The sequence below is a fragment of the Ambystoma mexicanum genome, chromosome 5q (genome assembly GCF_040938575.1).
Source record: "Ambystoma mexicanum isolate Mex_15411 chromosome 5q, UKY_AmexF1_1, whole genome shotgun sequence".
Taxonomy (NCBI): Eukaryota; Metazoa; Chordata; class Amphibia; order Caudata; family Ambystomatidae; genus Ambystoma; species Ambystoma mexicanum.
In genome coordinates, this window is record NC_090933.1 from 1,249,439,117 (window position 1) to 1,249,457,185 (window position 18,069).

An 18,069-nucleotide genomic window follows, 5' to 3' on the forward strand; every position below is an offset into this window, starting at 1 on the left:
GCCGGCCTTTCCTACCTAAGGCCTTCCTTATAAGGCCATCTACTGCCTTAGCTTGCCTTTGCCGAACTACACTGTAACGCCAGAGAGAATACCGGAGTACACTTTTACACTCAAATCGGCCCAAACAGCATTCTCCATGGAGTATACAACCCTCCCTGCAGATTCGACGTCGGCCTCCATATAACCGTAACCATCGACTGCCACGAGAGTATCCTCAACCCCACATTTCTGATGTACCACAGGATAAGCATGACGTGTGATCTATAACCTAAAGCCACCTAATCTCTTATCGTGTCCATATATCCCCTTGGTGCAGGGACATTACTTGAGCTACCTACACTGTCGGCATCCGCCCGGCTCTTGCACTGTCTAGCAACACCAAAGACACCCACCCGTGTGAAGCGTGTCTCTGGATGACACTAGATAAGTACGCATCCATATCCCGCCTCTTTAAGCTAACGACAACTACGACTACAAACTAAGAGCACATTATCAACAAACCAATTTGCAAAATGATACCAGTTTATATTGCTGTGCCCACACATGGCGCTGCAGTAGCTCTACGCTCTCACATTTTCCAAAACACCCTCCGAACGCTATTTAAGTATGTTTGTGCCACGAACCAACTAGTCGTAAGTACACATACCAGCCCAGCCAACCTACATGCACGTGCCTGCATATGCTAAACACTGCCTACAGTCTTGCTAACTGTTTTGCTTCACTCTGCCCACACTGACCAAGCTGAACTAGACTATTATGATTTATGCTTGACCTACCTATGTCAGACTAGCCTATTCTGCTGTGTATCTGCCGACCTATACCAAACTAGTCTACTGTGATGTGCATTGGCCTCACTTGTAATTGCCCTGCCAGACTAGACTTGCCTACTGCAACTTGTATACACCCTGCCCAGGTCAGACTTGCCCACTGTGATCTATATATGCCTTGTCTAGATTAGACACACCTACCGTGATCTATATATGCCTTGCTCAGGTCAGACTTGCCTACTGTGATCTATATATGGCTTGCTCAGGTCAGACTTGCCTACTGTAATCTATACATGCCCTGTCTAGGCTAGACTTGCCTACTGTGATTTACATATGCCTTGCCTAGGTCAGACCTGCCTACCGTGATGTGTATACGCCCTGCCAGATCAGACTAGCCTACCTCGATTTGCATCTACCTGGCCTATGTCAGACTAACCCACTGCGCTAGCATTTGCCCTGCCTATATCAGACCAGCCCACTGCGATTTATATACGCCCTGACGAGGTCAGACTTGGCTACTGCAATCTGTTTATGCCCTGCCTAGACTAGACCTGCCTTCTGCGATTCGTATACACCCTGCCTAGGTCAGACTAGCCTATTGCAATTTACATTTACCCGGTTTATAGCAGACTAGCTTACTGTGACTTGCATCTGCCCTGCCTATATCCGACTACCTTACCTGTCTTGCACCTGCCTTGTATGCGGAGAGACTAGATTAGCCTACCTGACAGCCTCACCTCGTTTAGGTTGCAGCACCAGTCCAACCCAAAGTATATTTGCATAATACTATGCTCATTAGAAAGACTCAGCTGATCCTCCTGCTGATTACCCTGCCACTAATCTACTTAACCATGCCACAAATTAAGCATTTACCCTGTCCTACACCTGATAGAAATATTACACTCCGAGCCAGACTACTGTGCCTCTACGAGCCTCGAACTAATAGCAACAAGGACTAAACTCCTGCTCCAACTACAACACAACCACCCCATCCCCTAAGCAACCTGATGGCCCAACTACACTTAACGACAAAACTCACCTACCTAATCGAACTGCCACAGAACCACAGAAACCGAAGCTACCAGATATGACTACGATAACTGGAGCCTTGATTAATGCCAGATCTATAGTAGCTCATGCCATAGAAATAGCAGACATCCTATCTTCCGATAACATCGACTTCTTAGCCATCACGTAATCCTGGCTGCACGAGGCAGAAGGCCCTGCCCTTACATTAGCCATACCAGACAACTACCATTTGATCAGAATGGACAGACCCAATGCCAGAAGAGGCGGCCTTGCCATTATAGCAAAAGCGAACCTCGCCATCAGACTTCTAACCTCACCCCCACTTACGTCATGTGAACTGCTCACTGCCAAAGTGCCCATCTCCAACTGCCGTACTTTAACAATCTACCTAATATACAGGCCACCAGGCCTATCGGCACCTTTGAGGAGGACTCCTAGCCAACAATACCAAAGACACCTCACAATTACTAATACTGGGTTACTTCAACGTAGGATTTAACAATCCAGAAGACAAACATGCCCAAACTACAGCAACCATGCTTGCTGAACATGGTCTAACCCAAATTGTCCACACTCCAACCCATGACAAAGTTAAGGACCCTAGACTGGGTTGCCGCCCTAAACTGCACCACCATTATTACTAAAACTACCCCTCAACAATGGACAGACCACCGCCTAATTGATTTTATCATATCTATAAAGAAACAAGTAACCCAAGCCAAAGTTATGGCACCGTCCATCACTACTAGATCAAAATAAAACAGCACACCTGACAAACTCCTACCACTACTCCTCCCCTCCATTAACACCGCCCCCAGTAACTTGGATCCCGACCTCCTTGTGGATCTCTACAATAACACAATGACTAAGGCCCTTGATACCATTGCTCCCCTCAAACTATGTAAGAGTAAATGGCAGGCACACCTTAATGCTTGGTTTACCCCTCACCTCAAAGATCTAAGACTGCAAAAAAGAAAATTAGAAACCTTGTGGCGACACAATCCTTCTGAGGAAAACAAAATGCAATTAAACCTCTTTGCAAAAAACTACAAAAAAGAAATAACCCGTACCAAAAAAGATCTCTTCAAAGAAAGAATCGCCAATGCTAGCTCCAATACCAAGGAATTGTTTGTGTTCTTACGGGAGCTTGAATCACCCCTACCTCTGCCTGACAATGTCCCTAAAGACAAACACTGATGCACCAGTATACAGAATGCCCTAGCCAATAAAATAACAACTCTTCAAACTAAAATTGCAACAAAAAAAGCCTCCTTGCCCCTTACCGAGACGCAACACACCAGCCCTACTTCAGACACACCAGGTCGAGCATTACTCAAATTCACTAAAGTTTCCCTCCAGGTAACTGAAAAAATGATGGCATTGCTGAAGTCATCTAACTGCAATGGTGACAACTGCCCTGCCCAGCTAATCAATGATGCAGTGAGAGACTTTGCTCCATTTAGCTCTAAGCTAATTAATGCCTCCTTCTCAAAAAATACTGTACCAAGTAATTTAAAAGAGTCCTGGGTTTTACCTCTCCTCAAGAAACAAACTCTAGACCCCTCCATCCCTACTTACTACAGACCCATCACCACAGTACCCTTCCTTCTCAAAATAACAGATGGAGCAGCCTATCTTCAAATCCAGAGCTATCTTGAAGTTAACCAGCTTTTAGGCTCCGCCAATCCGGATTTAGACCACAACATGGCACGGAGATGGCCCTAATCGATCTCAAGACACAAATGGATGAGCTCAACGACAGGGGAAATACTGCCATGCTGCTCCTCCTTGACCTGCCGGCAGCCTTTGACTTGCTGGACCATGCAGTCTTGTGCAAACACCTAGCATCAGCCGCCCACTTCTCAGGTGATGCTAGTTTCAGTTACATGTTGTGCCCAACACGATTTACTCACCCCACAAAGTTCTTTTGGGGATTTACCTCCAATATAAGTTCGATATAAGGACCAGAATTTGTGTGAGTCATTTGTTTTCATAAGTTTTAAAACCAATTTCCAATTCGAGGTGTGAGTGCACTGCTTTTATTTTGCCCGAGCCAGTTCTTATATCTCGTTTTTAAAATGGCCGTCTCCGATGCCTGCTGGGCCGATGTTAGGGCTATATTGTTTCTCATTTTAGTCAATTTGCCGCTCAGTACGTTTTTCCCCCCATCATGTATACCCTTCCATAGGAACACACGGCCTGGCCTTCTCTTACTTGGCCATACTTCCCCCCCCCCCCATCATGTATACCTTTCCATAGGAACACACAGCCTGGCCTACTCTTACTTGGCCATATCAGCCACAACAGAAAACACAATTGACCTTTGCAATGGACATAAAGCTTGTGAGGTTCCCAACCCAGCTTGCCTATGCGGTCACCAATTTTTGGGATGTTAGCCTCAGTCCACGTTATTAGATTTCCTTGCGCTGATGGTTCAACCCTGCTCAGTAGCGCCATCTGCCAGGTTAATAATTTTCAAAATTGCATGATCACTTATAATTGGTTATTTATAACATGCTTAATACCGAGAGGTTTGTAAGCACAGCGCCGGGGATCGGAACTGTGTTGCTCCGCGCCGTCTTGCTTCCAAGGCAAGCAGGTTGCCCTTGAGCTATATCATCCCAAGACTTAAGCAAGGGAAATACATACATACCAAGCAGGTTACACAGCAATCTGGTGGCAAATATACAATCCAGGTTCGAGTTAGAATCACCAGCCCGCCTAGTGACTACATCTAACAGTGACGACTCAACACTAGGTACAAGAGGTTCCAATGGCTATTTCAACAAGCTATTTCTATTAAAACGAGTTTCAAAAAGCTTTATTTATAAAAAATGGGCTGGAAGAATGTCCAACCTGCCCTATTTCTAAATGGGAGTAGTCTTGACCATTAGAATAAAGAAGAAAGAGTAGTCCAAAAGTCTGTCTGACAAAAGTAAAGAATCTGTCTGTGTCAAACCTATGCTTGGCCTCATGTTCTAACTTAACAATGTTTAGGGTATTGGATAAAATATACGTGTTTCACAGAAGAATATCAGATTGGTCACAGAGTTTCTTCTCAACTCCATTCTCCTAGCTTAAGTCACTCGGGATCTCCAAAATTTCAGTTTGTTGCAAACAGTTCACAAAAAGGCAGTTCAATAGTTTTCTTATTCAGCACAGTTCATGTACTTCTCTCAGGCTTCCTTCGCCTGATTCAATGCTCTCTAGTATAACACAGTCATGTTTTAACAATGTTCTCTTTCTCAGGCTTCCCTTGCCTGATTCAATACTGTCTAGCGTAACATCGGTGTACTTCAACAATGTTCCTGGGTGGATCTTTCCGGCTTTCCTCACCAGAATTTAAACCTTCTTTACTCTTTACTTTCAACTCTTTAGTATTTTACATTACATTTCATCATCTTGATATACTGGGTTCCCTTCCCCAATCTTCCTGCTTTCCACATGCAGGTTATGTCAAAGACTTTCAAAATGGCACAGCTTTCCTTATCCCCATGCCGAACCATTACAACACTGTTTTATTTTTGTTGTCATATTCCTTATACTCTGTTAGTCTTTCCTCAAGCGTGCCTTCTAGCACCACGACAAGTTCTACTCCTTTGTCTCCGTCTCAAACATGCTTCTTAGCAACCCGACAAGTTCCACTTCCTAGTCAATTAATGTAATCACTCAGTTCGGTTTCATCCGATCCCCATTGGGATCTTGATCCACTCAATATTCTCTTCCGTAGTATTTTCTCGTCGTCTTTCATTTCAACTCACTTTTCACTCGACGATACTTTGTTTAACTTTCGCATTTCACAGAGACTTTAAAAAATGTGGTATTCCAGAGTACCACTCTGTTACTTTGTTTCATCACAGTTCAAAACAATCAAAGCTTTCTTTCAACGCGTTTCGCTTCTTATGCATAAACTTGTTTGCAACTTAGAAATCATTTGCATCGTTACAAACCGGGCTCTCTGATCACTTGAAACTCACCGGCTGTACTTTAACAATACGTCCTTCACGGTTCTTTTATCCGAGGTCAGGGTCTCTCCCCTCCTGCCCCACAGACCTTCCTGAGCAGCTTCGTTCTCCCAGGGAACCAAGCAATGTCTTGGCACAACGTTCAGAGAGATTAGCCAGCTTCTCGGCTTCCTTTGACAAACCCTCGGCTTCTTGGAGACACAAATCCCTCGTCACGCTTTCTCCTACTTCACCCAGCAATCTTGTAGCGTCTCGGCATCCCGTTCTCTCAAGCCTGGTTCTCAGTAGCCTCTCCTTCTCGAATTCGTCTTTGCCTTCCTGGATTTCTGTGCTCCTTACTGGATTTCTGTGCTCCCCTTGTGAATCTGGGTTCCACCTTTTATACTTAGGTTGGTTCTCAATTGTATTCAGGTTTTTGTAATTGTCAGGTTTTCACAGGTTTCCTTTTAGTTTAATGTTTTATCTTCTGCTCTATTTTTATTATATTATGTCCTGTATTATCCTTAACCACCTTATATCAGAGGGAGAGTGTCCCAATCCAGCATGGAAGGAATGAAGCAGTGAACTGATTGTCTTCCAATCACCTTGCAGCACCTTGATAGCCTATGTGACAAGGGAGCAGTTGCAGGATTCTAAACTGCATTTCATTGTCCAACCTTCAACATGAAGGTCCTGTAATTTACATTTCTGATTTAAGGCCTATGTTTACTTTTGTAATTGTGATCAGGAGCTGCTGAAGGAGCAGGTTTGATGACAGATCTTCGTGGGACAGGTCATGCGGATGCTTGGTGGGAGCGCAGTGCTCTAGTTTTACTTGATAAGAGAGACTTTCAGTTTATCAGTACATTTCCAGTCAAATCAAGTCAAGGAACTGTTCCATTTTTGAGCGCTCTCAATCTTTCATTGTAGTTTAGGTATTTAGTTAGGTTAAAATGAGACATTTTGAATTCATACTGGAGCAGCTTCAAAATTCTTATTTCTGCAAACTGCGTTTTTGAAACTGTTATTTTAGCGAAAATGCTATTTGTGTTCTGTTTGAGTTCTGGCAGGCTCTTACCTCGTTAAGAGCCATAGAGGTGAAAATCAAGATATAAATATAAGGATAACGTGCGGCGCAGCAAGCGGAGTTGAGTTTAGATAACCGCTGCTCGTTCGCACGTGCCCAGTCGGGAGATTCCATTTTAGCATGCGCACTGCAGTAGTGAACGTTGTCGCTCACTGCAATCGCGCATTGAGTAATTTAGAGGATTCACATCCTCGCGCAATGGAAAAGATAAAAAGTTCAACAGAGTTAACAAAGGACAGCATGCATGGCGACGAGTAGCAAAGGACAACATGCGTGGCGACGAGTGAGTTCTTTAGTACTCGCCGCACACATGAGTGGGAGATTAGTGTTTTAAACGCATGCGCAGAGGCTTCTAAAACTCTCTTCCGTGAGAAGCAAAGAAGGAAAGCAGACTAGTTTCTACGGAACTGAGAAAGTGACTTGTGTTCTCAAATACTATTGGAAAAGAGAAATCATTTTCTGCAGTGCATAACTTCAGCAATTGGTCAACCCAGCTAGTGTTAAATGCAAGCAATGAACTCAATAATCTAGGAAAGTGAACACTTAGAAGTAATTAGACTAAAAACTAATTTCTTAATTTCCTGGCTTGCAAATGTCTTTGTTCTGGTGGAATTTAATGTGAATACCTATTTGTCATGGGATTTTCAATCAGAGGTCTTCTCAAGGTGTTTTCGTGAACTTAATTACACAGAAGTCATGAAACAAAGTCAACTCATGTATGTTAGTTTTCTGAAGATTCCTTTGAGCAATTTCTAACCCAAGTAGAAAAAAACTCTAATTCAGGCTTTCCAGCACTTCATGAAGGCTTAATAAGTATACAGTCTTTCTAGGGTAATAGTAGGAGAAAGACCTCAGTTAGAAAGAAAGTAACCAAATTTGTTTCTATTCTCTGCAGGTACTCAGCAGCTTAAGAAGAGTGACCGCTTAGTTTTTTGTTTTCTCCACTTCCGCTTCCCTTGAAGTTGTTAAGATATCTGTTGTTTCATTCAGTAGTTGACTGCACAGCTTTGGGGGACTGTGGGGATCAGCAGCTTCTGCGGACCAAGATGCAGGACCACACAGTAATTGTGGCTGAATGTACCTGTCCTCATTAGAGGGATATTCATAGTAAGATATATAGTGAAAACAGGCTGGGGATCTTCACTGTTTGCGCTTCCAACCTATGTCTAAGACTTGGTTGCTTAAAGAGACAAGAAAATAAAACGTACCCATTTGTGGTTGCAAGTATTATTATTAGACAAGGAGTGTCATAGGGTATAAGCGTAAGCTTCACAGTGAGTAGTATTTACAAATGTTTGAGAACATGAAGTACACAAGTGCATAAATTATATTTATACAAATGCACTGGAAAAACAAGATTCCAACAGAAAAAGTCTGCCAACACGTGTTTCAACACTATCCGGGCCGTCCTCAGGGCATGTAAGTCTATAGGTAACTAAATAGGAACAGAAAGCACATAGCAGTTGTTTGATATTGGTATTAATGTAATACAACAAAGGTAAAAAGCGTATTGTATATGGTATAACATTTGTACAGTTCCAGAGAGAGTCGCAAAGAGAAATCAGGGAGAGGGTAGGGGGGGAGGGACGAGAAGACAAAAAATGAATTGTATTTTAAAAAGTGAAAAAGATAAGCTCCACATCGTTAATGATCAGATTTAAAATTGAATGATACTATAGATGGCACTTGGTGAGCCAAAACTCATCCTTATTGCAATTCATAATATAATTGCTAAACGGTACCTGGTGAGTTGGAGACAAAGTACTAGTTGTGCGTGGAATCTCGCATAATCTTTAAATACATTTTTCTGGTCTAATAACGTCCAATGAGTTGACAGATCTGAAAGCAGAAACAACCTTCTATAGTAAACTATAGTAATGTAATTCGCAACCTCCTATAAAAATATCTGAATAAGAAGGTCCATTGCTTTCCTCCCTATTCGCATTTGGGTGATTAAACAGCTAAACAGATTAGAATAGGTTCTATGATAATGGTTGCCGAATTAAATGGTTGTTGCAGGATTTCCAAAAGTGAACTGGAAGAAAAAATATGTTGTTTGCCTGATTTTATATTCGTAACCTTTTGGAAATTGGTTTAAAGTTGCTACTTGTTTGAAAAATTAGGTCGAATGGGAAGGGTATTGAGTGACAAGTTTAACAAGATAAATCAGAACTCTTTACATTTTACGCATGTCATTCATGATTGTATTTTCATATGATAAGATAATCTAACTGGCGCTCCTAAAGCAGAGTAAATTCTGACGCGGCGTTTCTAAGAGTCAACTAACCAAATAACCACTTAAATGCGTGCACGAAGAAGAGAAGTGCAGCTTAGCCGGTCCAGTAGTCAAGGAGAAAGGGTGTTGGCTGAGTAAGCCTGTAACAATCCTAGGATGCAAAGTAGACTCTGGTCATGTGGTTAGTCATGTGATCTAGTGTTGCCTAGCAACACTGTGTACCTCTAATGCGACGTGTCCAATAGTTCATTGTATACAAGTTTAATGGCATGTATATTCAAAGCCATGAAGGGGCGACTATGCTAATGCAAGTACAGGGTCCCTGGTACATAATTTATGTGCTCATGTTTTGTTCATATCTGAGCGCTGACTGCATGGGCGTTGTCCCATTGGGCCAGTCACCGCAAAGTAAACGTTGCTTGGCAACCTGCCGCGGAAGGAAGTGTTCCCAGAGAGAGCAAATGAAGCAGACTCGTTTCGAGTCAAATGCACATAATGTTGTTTAAAACACAACCCATGGTTAGTATAATAGAAAGTATTGAGACGGCGCGATCGTAGTCCCAATGTAAACGTACTTTTAGCATGAAGCAAGTCGTAATGGACTTTCAATGGTCTTGACTGAGACATAATAATAAGTATTTGTAAGCAGAACAGTTGGTAATATAATGGTATTGAATAATATGTAGCGTGTACCTGTGATTGAATCTACGGTCATACTGTTAGTATTTAGTGTTTAACATGGCTTGCTGAGGCCTTATTGTGAGATTGCAAAAGCCACGTGAACGTGCTTTTTGCGTGGCGCAAGTCGTGATAGAATTACCTATGGTCCTGGCTAAGAAAAAAATGTCTGTAATTGGTAGCAATTCGGTTAATGCATATATCATGAAATTGACATATATATAAATATTCAGCTGATCGGTCAAATGGTTTCCATGGATTGATGAGAAATATTGTGTGGAGGATACACAGTGCTGCTAAGCTGGTGGATTACAAGTAACTACGATTATAAACTGGCAAGAGTTCCAAAAATTGATTCTTGCACCTATGTGGATGTGGTAGCGTCACCAAGTGTCATCAACCATCATAATGCATGACCTATAATTAGTGTCTAAGTATCTTGTGTCTATAGGTCATAAAGACATCCAAGGTTAACCCAGGTAGTTTATGGAGAGAGATAGCCGCTATTAACTGATGCATATATTGAAATTACAATGACTTCAAGCATTTTGCCTGTCTCTCATAGAGAGCTTCATAGGAACACATTGAGTTCATGTTCTTGATTCAAACCTAGCTGTAAACAACGTAGTTTGCAGATCATGCATGCTTCTTCTTGGCGCAGTTTAAGTTGTCTATCACCCCCTCTAATATGGGGCTTGATGTGTTTCAGTCCCACAAATTTAATATCCCGACAATGTGCCATTTGGTGTTCAGATTGACAATGTGTTGCAAAAGGTAGTCTGACATCTTGACTATTAAGATTGGCAAGGTGTTCTCTGATCCTGATTCTTAATTTCCGGATGGTACTGCCAACGTACACTTTCTTGCATACACATATGATCCCATAGATGATATATTTTGAACGACAGTTGATGAAGTCTGTGATATTAACTTGTAGATTGCCATGACAAGTGAAGACTTTTGTCGGTGACAGGGCAAACTGGCAAAAATTACATGTACCACATTTGTGAAAGCCCATTGGCTTGGTATTTTCAGATAGCCAAATTTACTGTCTCATGGAACCAGATTTCAAAAAAGAAGGGCTCAGTAGGTTTCTGAGCATAGGGGCTTTTGTAAAAATGATATTTGGTTTCTCTGAAATGTAGGGTTCCAAGTCTGGATCTAATAATAGTAGATCCCAATGTTTATTCAGCATATGGTATATACATTTCGAATCACTAGAGAATTTGGTGATAAAATTGACATGACTTGGAAAAGATTTAGCGATTTTGGCTCTTTGATCCTGAGTTTGAGGAAACAGAGAAAGGCGTACCACTTTTTTAACGTCTTTCAAAGCTTTGTTGATAATTGGAATCGGATAGCCTCACTCTTTGAATCTGGTTCCTAACGACTTGCATTCTACTGCAAACCTATGATCATCACTACAGTTTCTTCTTGCTCTTAGGAACACACCACGGGGTAGATTATTGATTTCACATTTTCTATGAATGCTGCCAGCATGTAAAATCGAATTGACAGCAGTTTCTTTGCGGAATGTGCAAGTCTGTATGGTGTTACCAGTTATATACATTTTGAGGTCTAAGAACATAATCTCTGTTGCGTGTATGTGACCTGTGAAATTAATGCCAAAAGGGTTGAGATTTAGAAACTGCATGAAAGCATTAAATTGAGCTAGATTTCAAGACCAGATTGCAAAAACATTGTCAATGTATATTTTCCAAGTAAAGATATATTGACTGAATGGGTTATGATGAAAAATGTGAAGATCCTCAAAGTATGCCATAAAGAGATTTGCTAGGGCAGGGGCATACTTAGCCCCCATGGCTATGTATGTCCTTGATTTGAGAATAGTATTTGACATCAAATATGAACTGATTGTGTTTGAGAGTGAATTCAAGAAAGCTCTTTAGCATTTCTACATGTGTTGCGCGAGTTGCTGAATAGGCTCTGAAAGAGTGGCCAATAGTCGTAAGAGCTAGTGTATGTTCAATAGATGTATACAGGGCAGTGACATCCCAGGTAACCAAAAAGTAATGCGATTGCCAAGTGATATTTTTTAGAATTTGTAGAGTATGGGTAGTATCCTTGAGATACGCTGGTATTTCAGGTACTAGATATTTGATACAAGAAACAATGTATGTTGCAAGGTTCTCTGTGACCCCTCCTTGGCCACTCATTATAGGTCTCACCGAGGGCAAGTGGGTGAACGGTTTATGGACCTTTGGCAGAAAGTATAAAGTTGGCATTTGTGGTCTGAGGTTAATAAGGAAAGACTTCTCATCATCAGATAGTAGACCTAACTGATACCAATGCTGTATCAGTGTCTGTAGTTCTTGAACAGTCTGAACAGTTGGGTTATGGGTGGGTGAGTGATAGCAACCCAGAGTTGAAAGATGTTCTTGAGCCATGCTAATATAATCTGATTTATTAAGGATAACAATATTGCCTCCTTTATCTGCCTCCTTGATGACCAGTGTGTCATCTGCAGATAATTCCTTGAGCGCCATACGTTCTGATTTGGTGACATTGTTTTTCTTGCTATTATAACCCCTGTGTTTTGCATCGATGTAATGGTCTATTTCCTTGGTAATTGCCCTGTAAAAGATTTCAATTGCATTATCTCCAGCGGTAGGTGGCGAGAATTCAGATCTGTTTTTATGTTCCAAGATATCCATGTTGCGTTGATGTGCACCTAGGTCCTTTTGAATATCAGAAAGGTCTGAATATTCTCACCCGCAAGATTAGCGAGAAGATGAATATTTTCAATTTCTTGAATACTCCTAGTACTGATCAGTGGTATACTTATCTGTGGTTTGTAGAAGGCAGGTTTGTTATGAAAGAATTTTTTCAATTTGAGTTTTCTGGTAAATTTATATAAGTCTATTTGCACTTCTGTCATGTCTGGTGCTACACTGGTTGCAAAGGAGAGGCAATAGATGAGAACATTTATTTGAGTTTGTGACAGTTGTTTGTCAGATAGGTCTATAACTAGGTTTTGAGTATTGGTTTTGGCTTGGGGTGTTTGAGACTGGATCTCGTGAATCTTTTGCTTGTATCTTCGGTTCCCTCTCTTCCTTGCTCCTCTTCCTCTTCTTCCTCTGAGGTTGTTGGAGTTGTTGGAATATTTTGGCCTAAAGGGGAGGATTTTTGAAAGCGTACCTGCTTGTAATTAGTATTATAGCTAGGTAGGTTTCCCTTTTTGTACCTCTTGATTTCCGCCAAAAAACCTGTTCTAGTGTGTTGTGCTTCATCTGAGGTTTGAGCTCACATTGACATCCTGACATTGATCTACAGGACTGCTTTTACGAATTCTCTGCAGTGCCTCTTTCAATGTTAAACCTAGATGGTACGGGGAGACCACCAAGGTGGTGCAGAGGAAATGGCCACTTAATCCACCCCCCCCGCAAAAACAATGGCAGTGTAAAGTATGTTCATTAAACTTTCTTAAACTCCAACAACAGTAGTGGGTGGTGGAAATAATAAGGCATCGGAATCCCAAGAGCAAGTCCTGAGATCCGTGTTTGGCAGAAAACTGCGCTTCGGAAAAACACGGCGGAAACAATACAGGACCTCACCAAAAAGATTAAAGACACTAAAGAAGCAATGGTCAAAACCGTCACAGAGCTAAACTCCCACATGATGGGGTAAGGAACAAGAGTGAACGAAGTAGAAAACACACAGTGGGAACAAGGCTCATGACCAGGTGGAGCTCAGCAAGAGCAATGGGCATAGAGAAACAACTGGAGATGATATGAACAAAACAGGAAGACCTTGAAAATCGAACCCACAGAAACAACATTAGGATACGAGGAATATCATGAGAGGTCACGGTTCAAATGGTAGCTGACTACGTGTGAGAGATGTTTCAAATGCTCCTGGACCTCCCCGACTCAGCAACAAAAGAACTGGATAAGACACACAGAGTCTGTACAGCAATGCAACAACGCAAAACCTTTTGTCGAATGTACTGTCCAGAGTTCACTTTTCTCATCAGAAGGAACAGATCATGGCAGCAGCTAGAAAAAAAGAACTGGTGCAATTTTGACGCACAAATATCTCACTGCAGGCTAACCGCCATGTAGAGAGGACGCGACTTCGGCGAGCTCTGAGCTCCACTAGATGTGCCATTTATAAGCTGTTTTCTACGGCTCTGAAACATTCAACAGACCCTGCAAAGCACCACGATTGTTGCGGACGCCTGCGGGAAGCACCAGGACCCTCCACACTTGAAAGACTCGCTTTGACCGGCAGCGAGGAACCAAGGTGGCGACTCTCACACACGGAGCCCGGGGAACCCAGCGCCATCCCAACGGATCGCGAGACTACAAACCCGCACAACCGCTCGTGAGAGGAGTAGGAAGAGCGACTGAGAGGCACAGCTGCCAAACGGAGCATCGGCAGCGTTGTATGGGCTACCGAGACACCCGAGGGACCGTGGACGATAGGCCCGACACAGGCCTCCGCTCCTCAAAGCCGCGAGCCTCACCCGAGGCCACAAAAGAAAGCGCACATTACAGCAACAGCCCTCAGCGTCCGAAGCCCACAGACGCAGCCGGATCCAGGAGAATGTCGCGCTCAAACAAATCAACGCCAAAGGGGGCTAGGTCCAAGCAGCGCCAGACCACCATAGACGCTTTCATGGCCAACAGACTCCCCAACCCTGAGGCCTCGGACACGGCATCTGTTGGGACGGAAAGCGGCCCCGCTGAAACGGCAGCTGAACCTAGCAACACCCAACTACTGGAAGCCATTAAGACATTCCAAGCAACAATGGTGAACAAAATCGTCAGGATATCCGCTCCTTGGCTAGCAGGACCGAAGCGCTGGAGACCAAGGTATGCGAAAATACAGAAGCAAAAACCCAACTCCTACACGACGTAGATGGTCTCCAGCAGAGAGTCAAGAACTTGGAGGACAGAGCGGAGGAGGCAGAAGGTAGGGCTCGCCGCAACAACATCCGGCTTCTCGGCCTGTTGGAGGTCATTGAAGGCCCAGATCCCACCAACTATGCGAAGAACCTCCTGCTGCAGGAGATTGGCGCAGAAAAGCTGTCCAAGGGCTTCTCCATAGAGAGGGCTCATAGGTCACTTGCCAAGAAACCACCACCAGGCGGTCCACCTAGGCCCATGATAGCGAAAGTACTGAATTACAGGGACCGAGAGGTCATTTTGGCGCATTCACGATCAGGTGGCCAGATCAAGAGGGACGCCGCCAAGATTGCGATTTATCCCGATTACACCTTCCAAGTACAGATGAGCAGAGCTCAGTTCATATATACGAAAGCCAGATTGAAAGCAGCAGGTTTGAGGTACATGCTTCCATAACCTGCAAGACTAAAGGTAATACAGAACAACAGGACCCTCCTGTTCGACACCCCGGAACAAGCACGGGACTGGATGGACGGACAGCAATATATGATCCTACTTGCGGAAACCGAAGCAAGTGCTCGCCCAAACCCCCAGGAGTTTCTTTTTCAGGGTACGTTTACCCACCCGTAGGGCACCCGAAGACCGTGCCTGGTCCTAAGGAGCGAAACGGGACAGTCAGAACGAGGGTCACCTCGCTGGACCAGTTCTATGTTTGCAAAGTTGGAGGGAGAAACGTAGAGTTAGCGCCCACGTTGGGAAGTTTGGACAAAAAACACCGAGACCTCAGGATAACTGCACGACAGATACAGCATCGACAGGACCTCGACCGAGGCCGAGGAGGAGCAACGGACACCACGGCGCCTATGGCTGAAAAAATAAAAGTAATGACGTGGAACGTCAGGGGCATGAACAGCTTTGTGAAACAACGCCGGATACACGCATATTTGCGACGATGCAAGGTCGGAATTGCTATGCTTCAAGAAACACACTTGACGACAGAAAAACTGAAGGCGCTAGCCAAAACATGGCGAGGAACCCTGATCGGTTCCTCCTACTCCTCTTATGCAAGAGGGGTCCTGATTTGCATCGACTCGAACATCCCCATTCAGAGTGGTGAGCACCAGAACGGACGACGAGGGCAGGATGGCACTTGTGCAAGGTACCATGGAAGGGAAGGAACTATGCCTGGTTAGTACTTATGCTCCTAATCATGATGCCACCGCTTTCTTCCACTCCCTGTTTTCGCGACTGAGCCCCTATGTAAATTGCACCATGATTTGGGGGGGGGGGAGACCATAATTGCACACTTGATCCCCTCAAAGACAGGTCTGATACTAAACACTCCCGCCCATCCCCCCCAGCCAAGATATTATCCAAGTTAATAAGCCAGCTATCACTATGTGATCTGTGGAGGGAACAGGACCCTGAGCAAAGAGAATTTTCCTTCTTTTCCCTGCCACGCAACGTCCACACTAGGCTGGACTATATTCTAGTCAGTCTGGGGCAGCAAGCCACGTTTAGCGAAGCACAATATTTGTCAAGGGTGTTGTCAGATCATTCCCCCTTGTTGGCCACCTGGGAAGTGTACCCGCCCAGACCCCCGATTCCCACTTGGAGACTTAGGGCCGAAGCCCTGCTCCATGCAGCCTTTCGCGACCATATACAAGACAGTACCGACGAATACTGGCAAAACAACCTGGACAGTGTTGAATGCGTCGGTACCGCGTGGGAGGCATATAAGGTGGTCATGAGGGGGGAGATGATAGCCGCGGTGGGGGGAGCCCAGAGGTCCATCACGAACTCCCTGGAGGGTGCGGAAAGGGAGTTGGGGGAGCTGGAGAGCAGGACAGATCTGACTCCAGAACATCTACAGGAAATTACCAAACTGAGACAGACCTGCCTGTCACACTGGGAAACCTTGGGGAAACTAAGATACGCTAAGCACACTGAAAGAACGCACATGCTGGGAGATAAACCCGGTAAACTCTTAGCCTGGCTCTACAAAAAGGAAACCCCTAGGACTCCCATTTGCCACTTACTCAGACCTGACGGCACCACAGCGCACACCCAGGCAGAGATCAACTCGGTCTTTTCCAAGTTCTATCGTGACCTATACTCCAAGACCCTGCCCCCACTGACACCGAGATAGAGGACGTCCTGGATAACATAGAGCTACCAAAAATAGATTCACAGTTGGCTGAAGCCCTAGACGACCCAATCACCCCCGACGAAGTAAAAGCAATAATTAGATCCTTACCATCTGGGAAAGTGCCGGGCATGGATGGCTTACCCGGGGAATTCTATAAAACATATGAGGAGACCCTTGCCCCACTGCTAGCACAGGTATACAACGAAGCTTACGAGTGTGGTACCCTTCCCGACTCCATGAGAGAAGCCATAATAATCCCCCTGCTGAAACCGGGAAAAGATGGGACGGACTGTGGGTCATATAGACCACTGTCTATGTTAAATGTGGATAACAAAATACTGACTGCACTCCTTGCTAATAGATTACGTAGAGCGATACCCCTGTTGATTCACCAGGACCAAACTGGCTACGTGCCTGGGCGCTCTATCACCGAAAACTTGCGCAGATTACACCACATAATATACAGCACCGAGCGAGGGCCCCAGAAATATGCTGTGGCGTCACTAGACGCCACCAAGGCCTTGGATTCGGCGAGAGAGGAATGGTTATATGCCACCATGGTCAGGATGGGGATCGGACCCGCCTTCCTGAAATGGACCCAATTGGTCTACACCAATCCCATGGCCAGAGTGTGCACCAATAAGTCATACTCGGAGAAATGGCCCCTCTACAGAGGCACACGGCAGGGTTGTCCACTGTCCCCTATGCTATACATTATTGCCGCGGAGCCTGTAGCTGCATACCTCCGGCAGGAGTACGAAGACGGAGGCATCGAATTCGACGGGGAGACACACCTCGTCTCTATGTACGCAGACGACATGCTGCTGTACCTGCACAAACCGGAGCATCTCCTGCCCTACATTTTAGAGACTTTAGATGGTTTCCACAAACACACTGGCATTCAGAGCAATAATGATAAGTCCTGTCTCTACCCCCTCGCCGCACTGTACAGAGAGGAGCATAGATCCTTACCCCCTTTAGACCTTCAATGGCAGGTGACATTGTTCAGATACTTGGGTGTTACCATACACTGTAACCCTAGCACCGAACACATTCTCAACACGGTTAGGGCCAAAGATACCCTTGCAAAATCTATGGAATTCTGGAGTAAGCTCCCTCTCTCGGTGGCTGGGCGGGCGGGTCTCCTCAAAATGGTGGCACTCCCCCGATTACTGCATTGCTTTTCCAACGTCCCCTTCAACATCCCTTGCTCCTTTTTCAGAGACATAAACAAACTCTGCAGGGGGTTCCTTTGGCGGGGAGGTAGGCACAGGGTGGCGCTGGAAATTCTCCATAGACCATATGAGAGGG

The 18,069-nt window shown here is 44.4% G+C and overlaps 1 protein-coding gene across 2 annotated transcripts in view; it reads right to left on the reverse strand.

Annotated features, from left to right (window-relative positions):
- ZC3H3 (zinc finger CCCH-type containing 3) overlaps positions 1-18,069 on the reverse strand; it is a 2,515,563-nt gene that overhangs the window by 166,224 nt on the left and 2,331,270 nt on the right. Inside the window, exon 12 of one of the 2 annotated variants that reach the window (XM_069621754.1) lies at positions 8,570-8,666. The exons of the other annotated variant lie outside the window; for it this stretch is intronic. Coding sequence (XP_069477855.1) covers positions 8,570-8,666 — 97 coding nt within the window. The remainder of the gene's footprint in view (positions 1-8,569; positions 8,667-18,069) is intronic. 2 annotated transcript variants of the gene reach the window in all.